The sequence below is a fragment of the Lactuca serriola genome, chromosome 8 (assembly GCF_051521515.1).
Source record: "Lactuca serriola cultivar US96UC23 chromosome 8, Lser_US96UC23_V15, whole genome shotgun sequence".
In the NCBI taxonomy this organism is placed as follows: domain Eukaryota; kingdom Viridiplantae; phylum Streptophyta; class Magnoliopsida; order Asterales; family Asteraceae; genus Lactuca; species Lactuca serriola.
In genome coordinates, this window is record NC_136415.1 from 60,610,359 (window position 1) to 60,634,695 (window position 24,337).

Here is a 24,337-nt window from a genome sequence, read left to right on the forward strand (position 1 = left end):
CAAAACTAGAAGGTTTCAAAACTACATGTCAAACACGGCTATTAATTACAAATTATGCATCGCCTAAGAACCAATATTATATTATCTCAGCAATATAATTTTTTAACATTTTAAAACCATATGTGTCTTGCTATTGCTATTGCCAATGCCGATGATGCTTCTTTTGTATTACATGATAGATTCAAAGTCGAATACCCTTGGAATAAGACATTTCCTTTATATAACATAATTGTTGATTGATTCCTAATGTTTCGCATTTCATTTGAAATTATGAAATTGCACACTTTCAAATCCAACCAAATAACCAAAGGAAACATGTGATTTCATTCATCATATAAAATTAAGAAACAATACCTCTATTATTCTCAATCAATCAAATTTATGTATTATAGAATGACAACACCATGCATAAGTTTCAATCAACATTTCTTTTAAGTGTCGGGATAATAATGGCAAACTAATGGTGCACTTTCCTCGTGTTTTCAGTTCCATTTCTTATGTCGTTCTTTGGCCATTTTTTGTTCCTTTTCTTCAACTTATTCCCTTCCTTTCTTCTTCAAGTCTATTTAGCTTCAAATTCACATCATTTCTACACAAATAAAATAAAATAAATAAATGTTACCAACTTATGATTAAGATTATGGGAAGATCACCACAATTGATCATAATATTCCTTAGTGTATTTCTTATGATTTCAGCATCAGCCAATGAATTTGTTAAATCCGTGTTCGTGTTTGGTGACTCCCTTTTTGATCCAGGTAACAATCCTTTTGTCAAGAACTGCACTGCTCAAGCAAATTTTCCACCATACGGTTCAAATTTCTTTGGCCAACCCACTGGACGCTTCACCAATGGTCGAACTGTCGCAGATTTTATTGGTAAATCTGTCACCTTTTTACACGATTAAAACATGAGACTTATATTCATTTATTGTTTTTCATACAAACAATAAAATGATAAAATGAAAATTTAGTTTTTGATATTTCTCATATATGTATAAATTTATTTATTGTGACTAAAACTACAATATTTTTTTATGCAGCACAATTTTTGGGGATTGAGCTCCAAAAACCATTCCAAGAGGTATATCAAGAGTTCACAAACGGCAGTCGGAAAGATTTTCCGGCCAATGGAATCAACTTCGCCAGCGGTGGAAGTGGAGTTTTGCCGTATACAAACAAGAATGTAGTAAGATCACCAAATTTATTACTTGTGCTTTCAATACGCAATTATATATATTTATTTATATTAAAATTTCAAATATTGAATAAAATCGGTATGGAGATTATGCATTGATCTACAATTTTTGGTTATTTAAGTGTTATTCGAAAAAAAAATTGGAATTGTTTTTCTTTCAATTTTTTATTTGGTAAAAGAAGTTTGATAATTATCAAGAAAAAGCTTTTAATTATGTAAGATAATGATTTTAATTGGTGTTATTTGCATAAATGCATATATAAACAGTCAACGTGGGCAATATAACCCTAAACGGACCTATTAAGGATTAACCTTTTTTTGTTGATGATTTTCAAATTGTATGACGACATAGAAATTTGAAGAAAGTTAAAAAATGATTTATTGGTAATTACTTATTTATTTAATCACCGAATACCTTACTTCGATTTTATATTATATTAATAAACTTTAAATGTTAATTTAAAAATTATGTTTTATATGATAAATATATACCGAATTTATGTTTTGGCAACGGAATCCCATGAAGAACAATCATTCGTAAAAGAGGATTATAAAATGGACCACAATTAAGATTAGCAATTCCGAATAATGACCTCTAAAGAATAAATATACAGCTTTAACAACAGAAACTTATAATTAGAGGAGTTTAATTGTCATTCATAATAGTCAAAGGCATCAAATTGTATATTACTTGAACACTTCTTTTCTTCTCTCATTTGATTTTAACCATGTCTGATGGATAGGGGGTAACACCAATCCAAGTACAACTACAACAACTCCAAACCCTAATTGATGAAAACCGCTTACACAAAACCCTAATTTCAAACTCTCTATTCTTCCTCGAATCAGGTTCTAATGACATTTTTAATTATTTCATGTCACCTCACACAATAAGTTCAAAAGCATATATAGACAACATGTTGAAAGAAGTTTCCCACTTCATTGACAAAATATATGAGGTTGGAGCTCGTAGGATCGCCATTTTCTCAGTAGGCCCCATGGGGTGTATTCCTGCTAAAGTTCTTCTACCAGATGCACATATTGACCAATGTTTAGATAAGATAAACAACATTGTGAAAGACTATAATAAGGGATTGGAAGATATGGTAAACGATATACCTAGAAACTATCGTGATGCAATTAGTGTTTATGGACTAGTGTATAACATTACACAAGATATACGTGCTAACCCTGGATCTTATGGTATACTTTTTCTATAACATGTTATCTTTGATTATATATGTTCATTTTAGAATGAAAGTTGTGATCTTACTTATGTAATACTTATGCATTTTCTTGTGAATTTGAATAGGTTTTGTCAATGTATATAAGGCGTGTTGTGGGGGCGGGCCTCTAAACGGAATATTGCAATGTGGGACCGACGGTTATGATAAATGTTCAAATCCTGATGACTTCTTTTTTTGGGATTATTTTCATCCTTCAGAACATACTTATAAGCTCATGTCCGAGTCCCTTTGGAATGGAGGTAATAATCAAATCAGACCAATGAATCTGAAGAGTTTGGCCAATATCAACTTGTCATTAACTTAGATAAAGATTTATTTATATAAATGGATTAATTAAAGTCTTTGCATATAGAATGTATTGTTGTAATTGACATTTAAGAGTTGATAGTTACTGAATAAGTTTATGTTTGAGATGGTGGATTGTGTTTTTAATTTACTAGTTTACTAATTGACATGTTCTTGATCACGTATACTATGGGAATGCAAATACATCTTTTGTTATATTTACTAGAATTAACCCAATAAAGTTTATTGTTAAAAAGTAATTAAACAATTTGTTTTATCAGATGTGGTTTCTAGTTTGAGTCGTGTCATGTAACTTGTTATTAGACGTGGCTAGTCGGTGGATGTTGTGTCCGGTTAAAAAACACATTATCGCATGTGACTTTGCATCATGAATTGAGCCTTGGTTGTAGAAGATTTGGAGTTGATAAAGTTGTTAATTACACAAATTTAAGTATAGAAAATAGGTGTTTTGTGTCTGACCTAGATAACATTGATAAGAGAATCGAATTCATTTAAGGAGGAATATGATCAATATCATAAACGGGCAATTCTTGTTATAAATTGGTTAATTAACCTAAAAAGGGAACTTTTCTAATTCAAGGATCATGTGTACATATTTTCCTAATTTTATAATTTCGATCTTATAAGTTGGGGTCATAAAATCAGATTTTGGATAATCCAAAAACCAAATATCTCAATTTTATGCAAAATCGAATATACAACCACAAAATGCTTGCTTTGTTCTATGTTTTCACTAGATAGAATTTGCATAAAATTATAAGGAAAGTTCAATCGATGTCGAGAAACCATCCTACACGTCTCGAAAGAGACACCCCTTGACTCTGCTTGCTTTTTTGACCAGCAAGAGCAGTGTAAGTGGCTTTTCCCCTTGAAATCCCACCAAAAGCGTTGCCCCAAACCCTGTGTTCTCAAGATCAAATTAACTTATGCGAGCCTAGACTCTGCACCTTTCAAGCTTGCAATATATATCTAAAAATGAACTGATTATACTAAAAGACTTGATGACAATAAAATCACCAACAGTCCATCACACTTTTGAGTGGAGAAACAATTTGATAAGGAGTAGGTGAGTGAGTTTAGATATTATGAAATATTCATATTGTTCACTCATTAAATGTACATGAAATAAACTAACCCTTTAGTTTTAATTTTCTGGGTAGGTACACGTTTTATGTTATATTGTGCTAAAGTGAGGAACCATTTAACATCTTTTCTTGTGACCTAACTCTAGTTATGAATGGTTTAAAATGGTAAATTTCAGATCTAGTACTAACTGAGTTTTAAGGAATAAATATGAATCATTTTGGTTAGATGCAAATAATATGATTTTGTATGTTGATCTTTCTAAGGATGTGTAAGAACCCGAAATTTAGAAAGGATTTGACTTTGAAGAGTTTTTGGGCAAAAGGGTAATTTTGTCATTTAGATAATTTTCAACAATTGTGAAGATGTAGCTGCATGAAATTAGCCGAGATAAGTCTAAGTCACATTTATGAGATGAGATAAGTGGGTTCAAGAGAAGAAAGACTTAGATTGTGCACTTAGGCCATAAAGGGTAACATATGAATTTTATGTCTTTAGTGGCAAGTTCGTGACTTAATGGTTTAAATGATGGGTTTTCTATGCAACTATACACTAAAATAAGGCAACAGAAGCAATAAAAAATATTCCTAAGTGTACATGCACCCTAGGATCTAAGTTTTACTATTATAGCAACGTACTTTTAAAACTAACATTACAAGCTAAATGAGAAAGATTGGTACAATAACCCTTTTGACAAACTCCAATTTGTCTCTTGTAGCTTATATTGTAGATTAATTTTTAGTTATCATCGTACAACGAATGAGAAGGCAAACGGGCAACAAGTTGCGCCGCTAAACCTTTTTGTAAAGCCAATTCTTTTGATGACTACATCCATAGATCTAGGGGATATAACATTGTTATGCATGATCCGTTGTACTCTATTAAGAAGCTCCACTACATACAACGCAAGGAAACCAAACTTATCAAAATGCAAATGGTATGAACACGTATTGATTTTCCATGCATGGTTTCTCATGTTTGGTGACCTTGCATGTAACGCACGTAGATCCGCGCTAGTCAATTTAGAGACGATAGGTGTCGAAAACAAATTTTTGATAGAAGGCTATTTTAAATGAATACTCTTAATAAAAATTTTATCATATGTTACAAGGATTCCGTACATATAAAGAACGCCGAAATCGGAGTTATAACGAAGAAGTTATGGCCTGTCGAAGTTTTCGGCAAAACCTACACGACACCGGGAGACGTAAATAGTGAATTTACGATAGAGGACCTTTTAGCCTTAGTTATCTAAACAAAATTTATAGTATACGTTAAACCGAGAACGTCCATAAAAAGAACGCCCAAATCTGACTTCGTATGATGAAGTTATGATTTTTCGAAGTTTCGACTTAGCAGTGTACAACCCGAAGTTCAAATATTAGATCGAACGGTTTTTAGCCAACACAACCTAAACTAGAATAGAAGATCTTGTTAATAGTAGCGTAACGATAAAAAGATAGATGAAAACGGAAGTCGGATGAAGAAGTTATGGACTTTTAACGGACCAATCATATCCCGGCCTGTTAAAAATATAAATTTAAAATAAATTCGAAATTAGCCGACAGAGTCTAAACAAAAGTTGTAGAGTACGTTCCTGCCTACGCGTGGGTGTAAAGAACGTCAAAACGGAGCTCGTATGCGAGAGTTATGGATTTTTAAAGTTTAGACTCGGATTTGCGAAGCCTGTTGCTCGATTGATGACATGGCCGAATCCCAGCCGTCCGATGAGCTCGCTTCAGATGATGACACGTCGCCCTTCGCATTACGCTCAGTGTTCGATCTTAGAACACACTGCATACGCGAACCCTTCCTCGGTCCAGCAATGCCCACATCGCCCCACTGATGCCTCGACACTTGGCAGTCTTATCCGAGCTACGCCCCGCATAGTATTTCCGAACACCCAACGTTCCAAGGTGCTGAGGGCCTATAAAAGGGCTACGAGGCTGCCGAGTTCCATGCACCAAAATCCATTCTCTCTCTAATTACTTTCTCTCTCTAAGATCCCTAACCCCCTATGCCTAGGTTAACCCCCTAGCACCCGAAGGAGGCCCGAGGCTCCCGAAGTCCCGAGAAAAAGGGTCTTTCGGTTCGGAAACGCTGCTCCAAGCGAAGCCTGGTTTTTAATAAAAACTCGTTGTAAGTGATGGAGAATCTCGACTTGTGAGCCTCCTCCATCAGAACATGGCGCACACCACCCCAATAAGGAACTCAGACCCTCCGATGCAGGGTCAACAATCCACGACTATCATAATCGAAGGAAGCCACCTGAACCACAATCTGCTCACACTTCCGGCACTCCTCCTTCATAGCCTCGACCTAAGCTTCCCGAATTCGTTCCAACAACGGAGTAATCACTATCATCCTTAAACATATATCCTTGATCGAAGCCACAACCGCCTTACAGCTGAGAGCATCGGCCACCACATTGGCCTTCCTTGGGTGGTACAGGATCTCACAATCATAATCCTTCACCACATCCAACCAACGACGTTTTCGTATTCAGATTCGACTGATCCATCAAATACCTTATGCTCTTGTGGTCCGTGTAAATAGTACAACAAACCCCAATAGAGGTAATGCCGCCAAATCTTGAGGGCAAAAACCACCGCCCCCAACTCCAGATCATGCGTTGGGTAATTCGCCTCATGAGGCTTCAGCTGCCTCGAAGCATAAGCAATCACAAGCCCCCACTGCATCAGAACTGCATCCAAACCCGTGATCAAAGCATCACAATAGACCACAAAATCATCGAAAACCTCAGGCAGGGTCAAAATCGTCGCGTCGCACAATCGCTGCTTAAGAGTCTCAAAAGCTGCCTGCTGCTAAGGCCCCCGATGAAATGTCACCGACTTCTTGGTCAATCGGGTCAATGGCATAGCAATCTTGGAGAAATCCTGGATGAATCTCTGATAATAACCCGCTAAACCAAGAAAACTCTGAATCTCGGATGGAGATCTCAGAACCTCCCACTGCATCACGGCCTTAACCTTGGCAGGATCGACCAGAATACCCTTCTGGTTGACAAGGTTCCCCAAAAACTGCACCTCGCACAACCAGAACTCATACTTGGAGAACTTTCTGAAAAGTCTCTCCCTCCTCAATGTCTCCAGCACCTCCTTCAAGTGCTCCTTGTGTTGCTCTTGTGTCTTGGAATAAACCAAGATATCATCGATAAAGACTATCACAGAGCGATCCAACATCGGTCTGCATATGCGGTTCATGAGATCCATCAATGCGGCAGGATCATTGGTGAGCCAAATGGCATCACCACGAACTCATAATGGCCATAGCGAGTCCAAAAAGTTGTATTCTGCACATCCTCGTCCCTGACTCGCATCTAATGATAACCCGATCACAAATCAATCTTGGAGAACCAAGATGCACCTTGAAGCTGGTCGAAAAGATCATCAATACTCGGGCGTGGATAAAGGTTCTTCAACGTTACCTTATTTAACTCCCGGTTGTCAATACACATCCGATGGGATCCGTCCTTCTTCTTCACAAACAAAATCGGGGCTCCCCAAGGCAAAATGCTCGGTCTAATGAATCCCTTGTCTAACAGCTCCTGTAGCTGTGTGGATAACCCCGGCATATCGGGAGGAGCCAACCGATACGGGCTTTGGCTATTGGAGCTGCACCTGGAACCAAATCGATCTTGAAGTCCACTTGTCTCTTCGGTGGTACCCCAAGCAAATCCTCCTCGAATATATCTGGGTACTCCCGCACAATCGACACATCGTCCACGATCGCCTTTCCCTCAACCCGGGTATCCATGACATAGGCGACAAAACCTGTACAACCCTGATGAAGGTAGCGTCCGGTCCTTGCTGCAGAACACATGACTAGCCCACGCTGCAGTTTCTCACCCTGAATCACCAACTCTCCCCCACTTGGGGTCCTAACCCGAACCAACTGCTGCTCGCTGAACAACTGAAGAGTACAACCCCAATGAAACCTTGCCACCCTAACCTTCCTATCATCAACAATCTCCCAATCTAGACGATGATCCAACTCCCCTGGAGCTCTAGCAAATCTCTTGCTAAGGGCAAGAGATACAAAAGATCGGGTAGCCCCCAAATCGAATAATACCAAGGCGGAGATACCGTTCACGACGAACGATTCTAAAATGAAATATAAAAACATAAGCAACAATCCTACCTAATAAATAAATAAATTTTTTGCTACATGTCATCTTCTCCTTTATTTGGACACATGACATTTTCTAGAATTTTTAAATTTTCTATTTTCCACTTGTCATTTTATTGTATTATTCATTTTATTAAATTAAAATTCCACATTTAATATGTAAGGTAATATATATATATATATATATATATATATATATATATATATATATATATATATATATATATGTAAGGTATTGATTAGAAAAGGTTTATATATGTAATGTATTCAATACATTAAAGCCTCATTAATTTTAATAATTCAAAATTTTTCTCATTTTTTTTTATAAATTCAAACTTTTCAAATTGTTAAAATTTCATATTTAATTTTTTTAAATAAACCCATGTAATACATGGGTCTCACACCTATTTCAATATAAATAAAGAGATAAAGAGTAGATACATACCCGTCACATTGTTGGGAGCTACACGCACATCCTCTGTCGTTAGCTGGAATGTCCTGCTCTTCGCTGCTGGCCCATTTGCCCGGGCCTGAAGGCCATCAATAATCCTCAATGTCGCAGGAGCGGGTGCTGACACCGGTCCTTCTTTAGCCAAACTCGGACATTGGGCCCTCTTGTGGCCCCTCTGATTGCACTGAAAGCAAATCAGATCAGATACCGGGGTGACGGTGGTGGTAGCAGTACAATCCCTGCTGACATGACCAATCTGGCTGCACTTGAAGCAGCCTGAATCACCCACCCTGCACACTTCCTCGTGTGATCTACCGCATTTGCCACATTGGTTTTGGCCTTAATGGCCCTTACCCCTCGTATCAACCACCTTCGACCTGTTTCCTGAACTCTCATCACTGGTCAAAGAATTTGCCTTCCTCTTCTTCTCCATCTCCAAGTCAATCTCCCTCTCCCTAGCCCTTGTTATCATGTCTTCTAGTGTCTTGCAGCTGGATCAGATCACAAACTGCCAGATATCGCTCCTCAACATCTCATGGTACCGGGAATTTTTCATCTCCTAGTCCACCACATACTGCAGAACCAAAAGTGTCCTCTCCCTGAATATAGCGGTGATCTCAGTCACCGTCTCAATAGTCTGACGGAGGTCCTGAAACTCTCGTGCCAGCTGCTGCACCTCGATCACCAGTGCAAACTCGGCTCAGAACCTGGTCGAGAAATTACTCCAGGTCATCGAATCAATAGTGTCACCTCCCACAACATGCCCTACCTCCTCCCACCAATCACGAGTCCTGTCCTTCAGGAGGCAGAATGCTAATCTGAACTTGTCCCCCTCGGGACAACGACTGGTACGGAAGGCGTTGGCTACACCTGCCAACCACCTACTTCTCGCAATGGGGTCCCTAGCCCCATGATAGTATGGCGCTCCACAAGCCCGAAGCTCCCTGAAGGTCAAAAAACGAGCCCCAATCAAAGCCACAATCTCAGCACGAAAAGCGCTCAATCTCTCATCAAGAAGCTCCAGAATGCCCTCCTTTAATGATCCAAAAATCATAGGAGTTTGATCAAGGATACTGTGTGTAATCTCAGACGAGATGAACTCCCTCGTCTGGTCGTCAAGCTGCCCGACTCCAGAACCCGAGCATGATCCCTCCTTGACACTGGAACTGTCCACTGGCCTGCCTCGCAATACCACCATACTGAAAATAGACCATAAAACTATTAGAACAAGCATCGATGCATATCGGACAAATCATAACTACACAAGCTCCCTGGCTTCATCACAACCCCCTTGAAATCGAGTATGGATCCTCTGCTTCCAGTAGTACGGACCCATACTACCTTCCACATCTATCTGTACTTTCCTCAAGAAGTGCCTTCATTCAGCCAAGTTACTCTATAATTAATAGATCCCTCGTAGCTAGGGCTCTCAACACTAAATCTCATCCTAGGTTCTCCTAAAGCAGACTCCACACCACTCTCTTCCATCAGCTGCAAAAGGAACTCATGCTAACCACCTCTAACTAGTTCACGAATACAATTACATATTACAAAAACTAGATAATTCTTCGAATGAGAGATCTCTTCCTACAACGGTTGGACTTAGACAAGTGCTGCGCAATAGAGCTAAACCTAACCTTCTGAAATTATTTAGTTTCCATAATATGTAACTTAGCATATTTTTTTACTAACTAGCTGAGATTAGCAAGAACTCCTAAAATCACACAGCAAGCAACATTCGAGCATCAAGTAAAAAGAAATTGAGCATGACCTAATCAGGCCATCCTATCACTGACTGATTAGTACTAGCTTGCAAATCTATAAGCTCATATAATAGGCATATATACAAAGGCATCTATCATAGATCATTAGCCATACTCTAGCATGCGATTCACAATTCATAATTCTTATCATATATAAACATGCATGGGTATTTTGGGAAAACTTACTTGAGCTCGGTTGATTGCATGCACCACGCCCTTTTCCGTTAGAAATCTTTTTATAAAAATTATTTTCTTTTGAAAATTCCCTTCCAATCCTTAGTTTGAGTTCAGACACACCCGAGGATGTGCCCGAATCCCTCAAATCAAGGTTATGATACCAACTTGTAACATCCCCTCTGGCACGTATCACAATATTGTCTGTTTTGGGCTCTCGACACGGAAACTTCCCAAGGGGTCACCTATCCCTGAATGGCTCTCTCCCGGGCACGCTTAACTATAGAGTTCTTATTGGATATGTTGCCCTCACGACTTTAAAACGCGTTGTGACAAGGAAGGTATCCACACCCCTTATAAGGAAATGTTTGTTTTCCTATTTCCTAGAAATTTTAATTATTTTGTTTTGACAATTTTCAATTTTCAATTTTCAATTTTTTTTTTTTAAATTCAACGCAAAATTTTACTTTTTTTTCTTTCTTTCTATATATATATATATATATATATATATATATATATATATATATATATATATATATATATATATATATATATATACCACTCACTCTCTTCTATAAATTAAATATCATCTTCGCCATCGTCATTAATGGACTCCTCGTCAATGTAACATTCAAAAACATGGTCCTAAAGTTTTGTTTTTAATAAAAGATAAAATTGTGATTCCAATAACATCCAATCATCTCAAATAAAAACAGATGTATTGATTATCTTAAAATCAGAGTAAAATAGCAAGTGCGGAATCTATTGGTGTGTGCGATGCAGTCATCCCGAGCTCTTCCCTTTTGGAACCAGAAGTACCTGAAACATAAACTGAAAACCGTAATCACAAAGTTTAGTGAGTTCCCCCAAAATACCACATACCATACATATCAAACAATAATGAGATACAGGCCCCGCCCATACTCCAATAATAGTGAGATACGGGCCCCGCCCACACTCGGAAACGACCCCACCCAGTGAGATACGCTCCCTACCGACACTCTGATCGAAATGAGATATGGGCCCCGCCCAAATTCATATAACGGGCCCCGCCCAATAGACATACACATATAAGCATATACATGTATCACATAGACAACAAGTATAACCACATAATCAAACAAGGGTCGGCCTTGGAGCCTTATACCCACATAACCTGGGGAGGAAACTCACCTCGGATGCTGAAAGATAACAGGATAAATCTCCAACCCCGGAAACAACTCTACTCAATTACCTAAATAGAAACAATCCCTTAGATACCGATCACTAATTAGAAACCCCTTAAAGGTCAAACTTGGCCAAAGTTAAAGTCAAATTCAACGCTCCTAGTTGACTCAACTCGTCGAGTTATCCCACAACTCGTCGAGTTTCCATTAAGCACATAATCGCGATATTTCGATCCCAACTCGCTGAGTTTCCCTTTAACTCGTCGAGTTCCTCCATTTTTCAACATGATCGGGACAAACCCAACCCAACTCGCCACGTTCCCTTAAGAACTCGTCGAGTTATTCGATCAACCAACCCATTTAATGCATTAATCCACCATTCTTCTAACCAAAGCGTTATCTTCCAGATCTAGACTGATCATATGTCTAGAAGGGTAAAGTTTCCAACTTTACCCATTAAGAACCACCTAAAAGGCATTAAGCTCAACCCTAATCCTAAAAGGATTATGCCTTAATCCAAAAACCACCATATCTTCAAGAGAGAGCTTATGAACACAGATCTGGACCTTAAAAGTTGTCTTCAACTTTACTCACATGCATGGCCAAATGAATATTAAGAGGCCAAAACAAGGGCTTAGAAGGTGCATGGAGCTCTTAGGGCCATAAAGTTGGCACCTTTATGCCATGAAAACTCATTAAGACCTTGGATCTGAAAGGGTTTGCCCATATGGGACGTCCAACTCCCAATGACCACTTCATTTGGACAAAAACAAGCAAAAGAACACTAAGATGAAGATCTATCTAACAACAAAGCAAGGTTGAGAATTTTTACAAGAAAGATGTCGAAAAAAAAAGCAAGGATTCTAGATCTAGTAGCTACTTCTTGTATCTCCAAGCTCCCCTTTCTTCCGATGGCTTCAAACACACACAACACACTTAAATATGGCTCACAATCACTCAAAGATGCCTTAGGGTTTCGAGGTTAGGGTTTAGGACAGTGGAGGCTAGAAATGAGGCCAACTTATGGGGCTTAAGCTGTTTAAATAGGGTGCAAAACCCCGGAATTAGGGTTTCATTTATTCCAGACAACTCGTCGAGTTGAGGCCTTCCAACTCGTCGAGTTGGTCACTAATACACGCAATCCATAACATCTCAACACGACGAGTTGGAGCTACCAACTCGTCAAGTTGCTCTACAAAATGAAATAATTTAGAAGTTTAAATACATACCAGGAACTAGGCGTTACAGTCAAAATCTTCTATAGATAATACCATCTGAATAACTAATGCAAGTCAATTTTTTTTTCATAAAATTATAGAAGCAACAAACCTTTTATTGCAAAATGCATGTTCCAGTTTATATCCAAGAAGAATAAAAACTATAAATAGTGATCGTAAAGCCGCGTATGATCATCTCAAATGAGATTACTCTGTTAATAATCCTATATTAAACGCACAAAAGTTTAGATGACAATACCAAATATGCAAGATCTATTTCCTATGGATAACTAATGATTTCAAGAGATAGTTTCCATTTTTAGATTATCATGGAAAGCACGATGTAGGAGTTTTACAAAATTACAAAAGTACACATCTGCTATGCATTCGTTGATGCCCTAGGATCCAACAATGGCATCTATATCCTTGATCAATCGTATCTTTTCAATGACCTCAAAAATAGAAAAGCACGTTAGTGTTTGTTTGAAGTTAACAAAGTGGAATATAAGCTTGAGTATTATCTTGTAAGATGACATGTATTATGAGATGATAATGTTAGTGAAATCATCACATGTCCATAAGATGAAAAACAAAAACTATTCAAGTTAGTGTAAGTGTAAGCATCAGTAGGGAAAGACATGGAATGGATATTTGATGTCCTTAAGGAATTTTGGCATATACGTGTAACATGGCATGAGCAATGACACCCAAAAGATTAAGACACATATTGTACGCATGCATCATATTGCTGATGGGTTTTGAGCATAACAAACAATCTCTATGTGTGCATGCAACCCTAATTCTTGGATCTATGTTTTCTTTAATTGAACATACAAGTATTTAACACAAAACAATAAACTTTAAAAGGCATCTAGTATTTTCAAAATTTACAGCAAGAGATAGTAAACTAACCTTAGAATGTTACATAGTAATAACAAACAATTCCTTGTTGTTGTAGAAGCTTGAGAACTAGTGTCACAAACGTAACATCTCTAATGACTCACAAACACACTTAACAAGAGGATGATATGAGAGAGAGGAGGAGGAAGCTTCAAATTTCGGCTATTCTTCTTAAGGTACGAATGACCGAAATCTAGAGGGTTGTAGCTCCTTATATAATTGAGATAGCTTAGAGCCAAAGCTAGGGTTTGCTGGAGGAAACCCTAATTCCTTAGCTTAAGGCCTAAGCAGCCCATAGACTCCCCATCCAAGGCTTTGGACGAAAATTCTAGGGCCTCCCTAGAAGTTTTCATCCAATACTTCTAGGGTGGTCTAAGAGCCCAAATCCACAACTATCAATAAATTGCTAAATAGCCCCTACACTTTCAATTAATTCATTTAATCCTAAAATTAATTCCAAACTAATTTATGATTAAATATTAATTAAATAATATGATTATTAATTAATATATTATTTCCATAGTACATTAAAAAACCAGTCATTTCAATTTATTAATCAAATAATAAATTCTTCCTCTTTCTCAATAGGTCATCTTGTCTAGTTGCTAGTATGAAGTCAATCCAAAAAAACTGTGCTAGTATCAATTCAAGTATATATCATTTATAGTTATGGGCTTAGACACATAATCCAACAATTACATAGTTTGATGTTAGAAGATGGATGATGTGTGTAATATAACTACGATGAATTTGAGGATGAAGATCTAGTATCATCAGAAGAAATTGATCTGGAAGTGAATGTAACAAATATACGAGCAATATGTAGCGAAGAAGTGCATAATAACGTTTGCTCAAATTTGATGGAATAAATTCATGCTAATCGATTCATATAGTCTTAATTATGTTATTTTATGTAGATTTTAATCAATTTGTTTGGTGAAAAAAACAAGTATCATTAATGTTTTATTGGTATTTACTTTTAGTTTTAGTTTAATGTTATAATTATAATTTGGTGAAAAGTTGAAATGTTGAAAGATGAGTATTTCTTCGAAAAAAATGTGTGAAAGATTAATAAGAAAAAATGACATGTCGTAAAATATTGAAATTGTAAGACAAGAGTATACATGTTGGTCTAATATTTTCCGAGCAAGAACGGTGACACCTAATATTTGAATCACCGTTCATGTATTGTGAGTTCGTGACAAACATGTGAAAACCAAGTATTGATAACAATGACAAATTATTGATGCTATTTTTTCATTTTATTTCCTACGTCACTTCTTTTTTTCTTTAATTCAATTTGGTGCTCCTTTCTTCAACTTAATCCGTTCGGTACAACTTCTTCCGAGTCTATTTAATACCAAATTCACATATATGCACTAAAATTGGTAACCAAAGTGTGATTGAGATGGAGAGATTACCAAATTTGATAATATTCCTCAATTTATTGCTTATGGCATCGACTTTCGCCAATGCACATGTTGTTAAGTCAATGTTCCCGTTTGGAGACTCGCTTTTTGATCCTGGTAATAATCATTTTACCAAAAACTGTACAATTCAAGCGGATTTTCCACCTTATGGCTCAACTTTCTTTAAGCGTCCAACTGGACGATTTACCAATGGTCGAACTGTTGCAGATTTCATTTGTAAGTTGATCGTTTTCTACAAACTAAAGACGCTAACATTTATTTAATCGATATTAAACTAATCTTGTCATTACTTTTGTTAATGGAAAAAAAAGCATCTTTTTACGACCTTTGTCATACCCAACATGACCTATAAAATGAAAATGTTTAATATAGGTAACGTCCAATTTCTAATATACATCATATTTGAATGAAATTATTTGGATTAAAATTACATTATGTTGTGAATTAATGTTAATTTGGGGCCAGAAAAGTTGTGCAGCACAATATTTGGGGATGGAGCTTCAACTACCATATCAAGAATTAAGGCAACAGATAGCAAATGGTACTCGGAAAGAATTTCCAGATAACGGTATCAGTTTTGCAAGTGCTGGAAGTGGATTGCTGAATACAAACGAACAATGTGTAAGATAACCAATCTTACAAATTTATGAATTCATTTTTCAATATGCGGTTATCTTTTATATAATTTATAAATATATTAAACAAAAAAACAAAGGATATATGTTATACAATGATCACTAATCGGAATTATTTAAGATTTGATAAAAAAATCATTTTAATCTTTAATTTAGTTGTCGAAGTTGAAATTTCTAATGAAAAACATTCGAGTTAAAAGAAAAACTAGTTAAAATACGTTCAATGTTATAAAACATTCTACATTTTAGGTTTTTCTGATTAAATATATACTGTTTATTTTAATTTAAAAACGTCATTTTTTTTCCAGCTTTTTGATTAGGTTTATTATAAACTTTAGATAATCGACAATTTTTATTTTTACTTTTTCAGTTAGAAACACCCTAACTTTTTGTTAAGAAAAACTGTATTTAAATGTTTTTTTTTTTCCGAAAATAAGTCCTCACTTATAAAAAAAAACAAAAAGTTAGCTAGTTTTTTTTTTCCTCGGAAAGTCAAAGCTACCTAAAAGGACCGAAACAAAAAAATATATTGAGGGTTATTTGAAAAACAAAAAGTTTAGGTTTATTTATTTATTATTATTTTATAATATTAACCCTTTAAATAAAATGATCTAAAGTGATTATCATTATGTGATAAAAAATTTATGCTGATGAAATGCAAATAAAAATAATCAAACACCAGCCAAATTGCCCTAAAAATAGTAAGACTGTTTATTTGTAAGATCCAACTTCTGATAACTAAGGGCGTGTTTGGCAAAAATAGTTGTTAGCTGGAAGCGGGTAGCGGTAAGTTGGTAGCGGGTAGTAGGTAACGGGTAGCGGGAAACTATAGCTTTTATTTGTTATATGAATGTTTGGCAAAAGTAGTTGGAAGCTTTTGAAATATATAAAATTACATAAAAGGAAAATTGATTAAAAATAAATAAATATATAAATATATTTTTAAGGGTAATTATGGAAATTGATTTCAAAAGCTCAGGAGCGTTTTGTTAAACGCTACATGAAGTAGCCTTTAGAATCGAAACATTTTGTTAAAACTAAAAGCTAAACGCTCGTACTGCCAAACAAACCTTTTTGTTTAAACTAGAACGTTTTATCAAAAGCTAAAATTTAGAAGCTCCCAAAATACTTTCAAAAGCTCTATGCCTAACACGTCCTAAATTATATAAAGAAAAATGGTTGCTATTATTTGTATATAATCTTTTATTTAAAGGTCAATTACACGCCAAAGTAACGTATCTTTTAAATGTTTTTTAGATCAATATATCATAACTCATAAGCGGCTTGCTATTCGATAATGCGGTCTTTATTTGATTATAGACATAATTCCATATCTCATAAGGCCTTGAATTTTATTTATTTATTATTTATTATTATTTATTTTATTTTTTAAAAACTTGAATAAAATATATGTTCCATAAAATAAAAAGTAACTAAATATAAATCATTTTACATATTATATATACATAATAATTTATGACATGTGAACGATAACTTTATAAATATTTTAGGAGAATATTTTAAAAACTTAAAAATTTCTATAGAATTATATGATTTTTTCTAAACAAAAGTAACTTCAGCTTATCAATAAGATATTGTCTTTACAATCTATATAATGTAAATGGTTCGAATCTATCTCTTTATTTTGAATTACATCACTCTTTTTTTTCTTTTTTTTAATTAACTTTTCTTTCTTTTTTTTTTTTATATGTTTTTTAATAATACTTAATACTTTTACAAAATACTTTTCTATAATCTTATAACGCATTTTTTTAGAAAAGTATATTTATATTTTATTTTTGTTATGAACTAATTTTACAATGTTTTAGAAATTTACTTTTTTACAACTTTTACGCATTCAGTTTTATTTCATGTAGGATTTTAAAAAAAGGTTAATAAAATCATATTTTATAATTTCATTTTTATGACACTTTTATGTATAATTAAATTTCGATAAAATTTCATAATTGGTTCCCGTGGTTTATAAAATATTTCATTGTGAGGACTTTTATGGTAATGTCACTGGTCCCTATGGTTTGCAAAATTTCATGAATAATCCTTCTGCTATTAAATATAACTTTTCAGCTGTTAAATTTTTATGAAAAGACTATTATACAAAATTTGCAATATATTACAAACCTCAAGGACTATTTGTGTAACTTTGTCAATTATGAAATTATATATATAAGGATATCAAAAAGTTCCGTGGGACCCCGTTCCCGTGGGGGCCCGTCCCGTTTGGAGGAAATTTTTTTAAAAAAATCGGGAGCGGGGACGGGGGCAGGGGACAAGGTTAACCCTCATTTTAATTTCGGGGGCGGGGGTAGGGGTAGGCAATCCCGTCCCGAAACCCCCATGGGACCCCGGTAATAAATTACACTAATATTTACATATATTAATTATGTAAATATAATAAACCATAACATGTTATGAGTTTTCAAAATTCATCAAAAAACATGTTTTTAAATTGTTAGTATAATGTTTTAAGATGGGGCGGGAACGGGGGAACAAGGAAATTTCGGGGGCGGGAGCGGGGGCTGCAAAGAAATAACATTTTTTTGGTATTTTTAGTATTTCTTTTAAATTTTTCTGTATTATTTTTAAATTTTTTCCTATTTTTATTTTTTCGTTGTTTCATTTTATTTTTCAACAATTTGATAACATTTTTTTTACATTATTCAAAAGGTGTAAAATGTATAAATATATTAGAGTATATTACAATTTTGGTGTTTGAGCTTTTTTAATTTATGGTTTTTGTATTTTTTTTTTTTAAATTTAGACTCAAATAAATAATTAAGTTATATTTATATTTGTAACATAGGTCCAACTTTTTTTCTTTATATTTTTTCCTTCTTTAGTGGGTATTTTATATACGTTACAACAAATTAAAATTTTAAACAAATTCAAATGGTATGTCTATTGAGAATAAATGTTTTGATGTGTTATATTTGTGATTTATAATTATTATAATAGCAAAATTAGCTGATATTTCTAAAATGTAACTTGCAAATTAAGTCTTATTTCTATATGAGATTTTTAAAATAGTTTAAGTTCAAGATAATATTTTCTTTGTTTGATAATGGACTAAAATAAAGAATAAAAAATTCATCTAAGAAAGTGACTCTAGAATAAAAGTTGTTATAATATTTTAAATTGAAGGTTTTTTTTTTTTTTTTTTTTTTTTTTTTTTTTAATAAATAAAAAATTTGCAAACACTATAAATAACTAAAATGACATTTTTCAAACCACGAGACCAGTGGGACGACATATTTCATAAAAGTCATCAAAGTGAGATAATTTGCAAACCACATGACTAATTATGAAGTTATCTTAAATTTAATCCTACTAAAAATTACTTCTTAGTATATGTTATATATACAAATTTTCCATTAAAAAAAGTACCTCTAATATTTGTAAAATGGTAAACGGATTCATCTACACTTGTTTTAATCGACAATAACCTTCTTAGTGTGCATTCATGATATACTCAACTCGCTACTAATAGCAACTTTTATTACTTTGGCTAACATAGCATATACTAAGTTCCAATATATGGTTATCACGTGAAAAAGGTAAAATTAGAATCATGTAGTAATTCAATATAGTTAGCTCTCTATTTGATGTGTGCTGTTTTACATTATTAAAAAATGACAAATAAAACATTTTAGTTTTTTGAAACATGAACTTAATTTAGCAATAGAAACTCTAATGACTTCAATTGTCGTTCATGAAATTAACACTTTTGTTATACCATAATTTTTCTTTGCGATGTTTGATATATGGGCAGGGGATTTCACCAATCCAAGTCCAGTTACAGCAATTCCAAGCCCTTATTGACAACAACCATATACGTAAAGACCAAATTCAAAACTCCTTGTTCTTACTAGAGTCGGGTTCCAATGACATTTTTGACTTTCACATATCTCTCTTTCCAAGGTTGTTTCCATCAGCCCATGTAGATAAACTAGTGAAACAAGTTGTGAATGTCATTGACAAACTCACCAGTCTTGGAGCACGTAGGATAGCCATTTTCGGAGTAGGCCCGATGGGATGTATTCCTGCTACAGTCCTCTTGCCCCATTTGCCGATTGCACCTCAAACTGCATGCAATGATAGGATAAACAACATGGTGACGCAATATAATAATGAACTCCAAAAAGTAGTAAACGATATACCAAAAAAGTATCCTGGTGTAAAAAGTCTTTATGGAGCAGTGTATGATGTTACCCAAACTCTTCGTGCTGACCCGAAAAGTCATGGTACTAATTTTTATTTAACATATTCTCTAGTTATTATATTATGTATACTTGTTCATTTGAAAATAAAGGTCTAATCATATTATATATAATACTTATTGTGGAATAGGTTTTGCCAATGTAAATGAGGCATGTTGTGGGGCTGGACCCAAAAATGGAAAGGTGCAATGTGGGTTAAACGGTACTAGGATGTGTGAGAAACCTAGTGACTTCTTATTTTGGGATTATTTTCATCCTACAGAGCATACTTATGAACTATTAGCTAAAGCATTCTGGGATGGTGACACTAAATGCGCGAGGCCAATGAATCTCCAGGCTTTGGTTAATACTTAATTAATATCCCCTAATATATAATTAATCCCCTCAAACCTCTTTTTTATATAAAGGACTAGCCATATTTTTACATTGTAATAACCATTTTATATATAGTTGTTATTTATTAAATGATGGATTATGCAACACAATTTGTTACTTTACTAAACTTGTACAATAACCTATACATCTACATGCATGATTCTTTTGTACAATTCCGCTAGCGTCTTCTTTCATTAATGATGATTAAATTAATGACTTTATGTTATCAAACTTAGATCAAATTGTAGAGTTCTGTTCTCACAAGGGGTATAGGAAAATAATATTACAAAACTATTTTGATCTTAGTTCATTTTGTACTTGGTTTTTAGTATATATGATTTATAAAAGGGTTGTTGGTCAAGTGTTTATTCCATCATTCTCACCTATGTTTTGAGGATAATTGTGGAAATATGCCTAGATCAAGGGCTATTTTGTCTTTCTAGCAATCCATATCTAAAATGGGTGTATCAATTCAAAAGAGCGTTAGGTTTAAAATGAGTGTTTCAGGTCTAAAAAGGACTTGCTCCTAAAATGCAAATGCTTCATTCTTGAAGGACCAAATTAGCCAAATTGCAAAAAGTTTTAATCTCATTGAACGCAGGAAAATTTAGAAAGAGAGAGATTTGAAAACTTCTTCTTCTTCTCCTTTTTAGGATCAACATTTTCTAGGGTTTCAAACCTTTTATCACTAAATCACTATAACTTATTCTAATCTCTTTGATCAAACTCTGTAAACACTGTAATGTTTTACTAGATTGGATCTCGGTTTCCTCCGGCCGTGGTTTTTTCCCGATTTGGGTTTTCCATGTAAATATTTGTGCCTCTTTGATTTACTTTTTGCTTGTTATTTTTTATTGCATGTGATTGATTATGGTTTGATATTTTAATTCTATTCCTCTTGAACTAATAATGTTCTCGTGATTTGGATTTCTGAGTTGTTTGATGCATTAGGGCTTTTTCATTTTAGTATATCTTACCCTCTTTGTATACTACAATTGGTATCAGAGCTTCCGGGTTTTAACATTAGTTTATTAGGATCATTTTTTCAAGTGATTGATCATGTCTTAGATTAAGTATGATATTCCTTTGTTGGATCGAAACACCAGATTTCCCATGTGGCAAGTTAAGATGAAAGATGTTCTAATTCAGATGGATTTACACAAGGCGCTTCTGAGTTCCAAGAAGATGTCTGCTTTGTGGATGGAAGAAGAAAAAGAGACAAAATATTTAAAAGCTCAATCCCATATTCATTTGCATTTGTTAAATGATGTTTTGCAAGATGTTTTGAAAGAACTTCAGCAGTTGCTTTATGGTTAAATTAGAAGCAACGGTTGCTTTATGGTTAAATTTGAAGCAATTGTTGATGACGAAGAGTCTACCAAACAAGTTGCATTTAAAGCAATAGTTGTTCAATCTTAAAATGATTGAAGGAGGTTTTTTATCTGAACATTTATCTATATTCAAAGAGTTAGTAAATAATTCAGAAAATATGGATGTTTAGTATGAAGATGAAGATTTATCTTTATTCTTGCTGCCATCGTTGCCCGAATCCTACAACCATTTTCATGATACTATCATCTATAGCCGTGACACTCTTGTCTTAGATGAAGTTTTTACAGCTTTGAATTCAAAAGAGAAGATGAAACATATTCCCGGTGATGGTTCAAGTGATGCAGAAGCCAAAGGTTTAAATTCTTAAGTAAGAATAACAGTTTGAGGTAAAAATCCTCAATTTTCCAACAGGACCAGATCCAAGCGTAACGTCCCGAAAACGGTCATAAAATTTTTCGTTTAAAAGTCTATCAAATCATTCATTAATTTTTCAAAACCAACATCAAGTCATAATATTCAAACCATCAGAGAACAATTATTTCAAATGCGGAAATCATGAGGGGAGGATGTTGTGCCATCATGCCGAGCCCTTCCTTTTTGAACCGGAAGTACCTGAAACCTTAAACATAAACTATATGCACAAAGCTTAGTGAATTCCTCAAAATACCACATACCCAAAACACATAAGTGTCATAGGCTACTATGACATCCCCAAAATCTCGGCCAGAAAAGACCGATTTTCATTTATGCTTTTTAAAATAATTTCAGAGTAAATCCTTTTGATTTAAAAGTGTTGCGGAATTTGTTCCCAAAACAAAACATGATAAAATAATATTTATCAAAGCATTTCATCAAGAGATGCATTTTCATTATATAATCAAAACTCGGGATGTCATGTTTCGATACAGACCATAAAGCATAAACGATATCATTACAAGTCATTCAACAAATATATACATATACAGACTTGTAAACAAAACAACTCGATGATTCATCCATCTTACGCCCTTGCGCCACTTCCTGTAATATAAATAAAACTGAGTGGGTCAGGCTTGGGAGCCTGGTGAGCATATAGGGTTTTCAACCCACAATAAATAAATTATATTTAATTTCACCAACCAATCACTATCCCGATTACCCATTCCCGTTATCCTCACTTTACGTCCCTAAAACAACATCTATCTCAAGGGACCTAATCTAGGATTTTCATCGGGACGGACATTACTGCTAAGGGGTTTCCTCAACAATAGATATCCTAAAGGCAACCATGAGGGGGATAGAGTACACCGGTGAACACATCGTTCACAACACCTACAGGTTATGAACCTGCTAGCGTTCCACTGGACTGTCTAGAAAGAGTCCGTGGTCGTTATCCATACTCCGCTGAATAACTAGATCAACAACAACAACATCGAGGCCTCTCATCTGTTTATTTCACACCAACTATCTACCCATGTTCTACCCAACATATTAGTAGATAAAAATATATATTTTTATACATAGTTTAAAAACCTATATAGCATTTTCATTCAATATATATATTCCACATAACAGACGAGGCACACCCACATAACACGTATTTCATAGAAAGCAATTCAGATCTATGAGATGGAAGAGAATGAATATACATTCACACACATAACAACAAAATTATACACATAACACGTATTTCGTATAAAATACTTCATAATCATGCGTTAGAAGAAAGTAACTACGCACTCACACATATAAACAACAATATACTTAATACACTCGAACCATACTTGTATTATTATCATGTTTATGAAAGGTAGTATACACTCACTTGATCAGAAGATGATCGGACAGCACTACGGCTTGCAGAAGTACTAATCCTCAGCAGATCTGGAAGATCTTCACAAAAATCGAACTTCTCGCGGGCAGAGCTTCGGCTCGGGAACCGCACTTCTCGGGATCTTCGGGATCTCGGGACTTGCTTCGGGGCTCGAGAATATTACCGGGGCTTCGGGGTACTTCTGGCACGCAAATTGATGCAAAACGGGAGAGAGAAGAGAGAAAAATAGCAATTGAGTCGGCTGCCTTCGGATCCTATTTATAGGAGGCTGGAGCCTCGGAGTACGCGGGGCGTACTACAGTACGCGGGGCGTACTGGTCCGAAATCGTCACTGCTTACGTATCTGAAGAACTCGAGTGCAAGGCGTGTCATGCTTCGCTGTACGCGGGGCGTACGCTAGTACGCTGGGCGTACTTCGGATGAGTCCGATGACTCCTCTTCAGATAATGCCGAATTTAATAATTAAATTTAATTATTATATATTTAATAAACTTCGAAAATTCATATCTTCTTCATACGAACTCCGTTTTCGACGTTCTTTATATCCACGCGAAGGTGAGACTACGCTCTACAACTTTCGTTTAGACTCCGTCGGCTAATTTTAACCTTATTTTTGTTATTTATTTTTAATAGGCCGGGACAAAAAAAACTTCGTTATAAATTCATAACTTCTTCGTTTGACGTCCGTTCTCGCCTAACTTTTTATCGCTTCGATATCAACAACGAGACCTTCGATCCTCGTTTAGATTGCTTCGGCTAAAAACCGCTCGATCTCAAATCGAGTATTTCAGGCTGCATACCGCTAAGTCGAAACTTCAGAAAATCGTAACTTCCTCATACGAAGTCAGATTTGGGCGTTCTTTA

The 24,337-nt window shown here is 35.0% G+C and overlaps 2 protein-coding genes across 2 annotated transcripts; both read left to right on the forward strand.

Annotated features, from left to right (window-relative positions):
* The first annotated feature begins 459 nt into the window (after nucleotides 1-459).
* On the forward strand, nucleotides 460-2,857 carry LOC145069442 (GDSL esterase/lipase 6-like). The gene is made up of 4 exons (XM_079016381.1): nucleotides 460-878; nucleotides 1,043-1,188; nucleotides 1,941-2,400; nucleotides 2,510-2,857. Exons 1-4 carry the CDS (start codon nucleotides 629-631, stop codon nucleotides 2,746-2,748), a joined length of 1,095 nt encoding a protein of 364 aa, XP_078872507.1. The 5' UTR covers nucleotides 460-628; the 3' UTR covers nucleotides 2,749-2,857.
* A 12,188-nt stretch (nucleotides 2,858-15,045) lies between these two features.
* LOC145068867 (GDSL esterase/lipase 6-like) lies at nucleotides 15,046-20,497 on the forward strand. Its single transcript, XM_079015838.1, has 4 exons — nucleotides 15,046-15,299; nucleotides 15,562-15,704; nucleotides 19,506-19,977; nucleotides 20,084-20,497. Exons 1-4 carry the CDS (start codon nucleotides 15,062-15,064, stop codon nucleotides 20,305-20,307), a joined length of 1,077 nt encoding a protein of 358 aa, XP_078871964.1. The 5' UTR covers nucleotides 15,046-15,061; the 3' UTR covers nucleotides 20,308-20,497.
* The last annotated feature ends 3,840 nt before the right edge of the window (nucleotides 20,498-24,337 follow it).

Coding starts and splice junctions, on each gene's coding strand:
- LOC145069442 (XM_079016381.1), top strand. CDS start 629: ATGATTAAGATTATGGGAAGATCACCACAATTGATCATAATATTCCTT. Junction 1,189..1,940: donor CGTATACAAACAAGAATGTA/GTAAGATCACCA, acceptor TCTGATGGATAG/GGGGTAACACCAATCCAAGT. Junction 2,401..2,509: donor TGCTAACCCTGGATCTTATG/GTATACTTTTTC, acceptor GAATTTGAATAG/GTTTTGTCAATGTATATAAG.
- LOC145068867 (XM_079015838.1), top strand. CDS start 15,062: ATGGAGAGATTACCAAATTTGATAATATTCCTCAATTTATTGCTTATG. Junction 15,300..15,561: donor AACTGTTGCAGATTTCATTT/GTAAGTTGATCG, acceptor AAAGTTGTGCAG/CACAATATTTGGGGATGGAG. Junction 19,978..20,083: donor TGCTGACCCGAAAAGTCATG/GTACTAATTTTT, acceptor ATTGTGGAATAG/GTTTTGCCAATGTAAATGAG.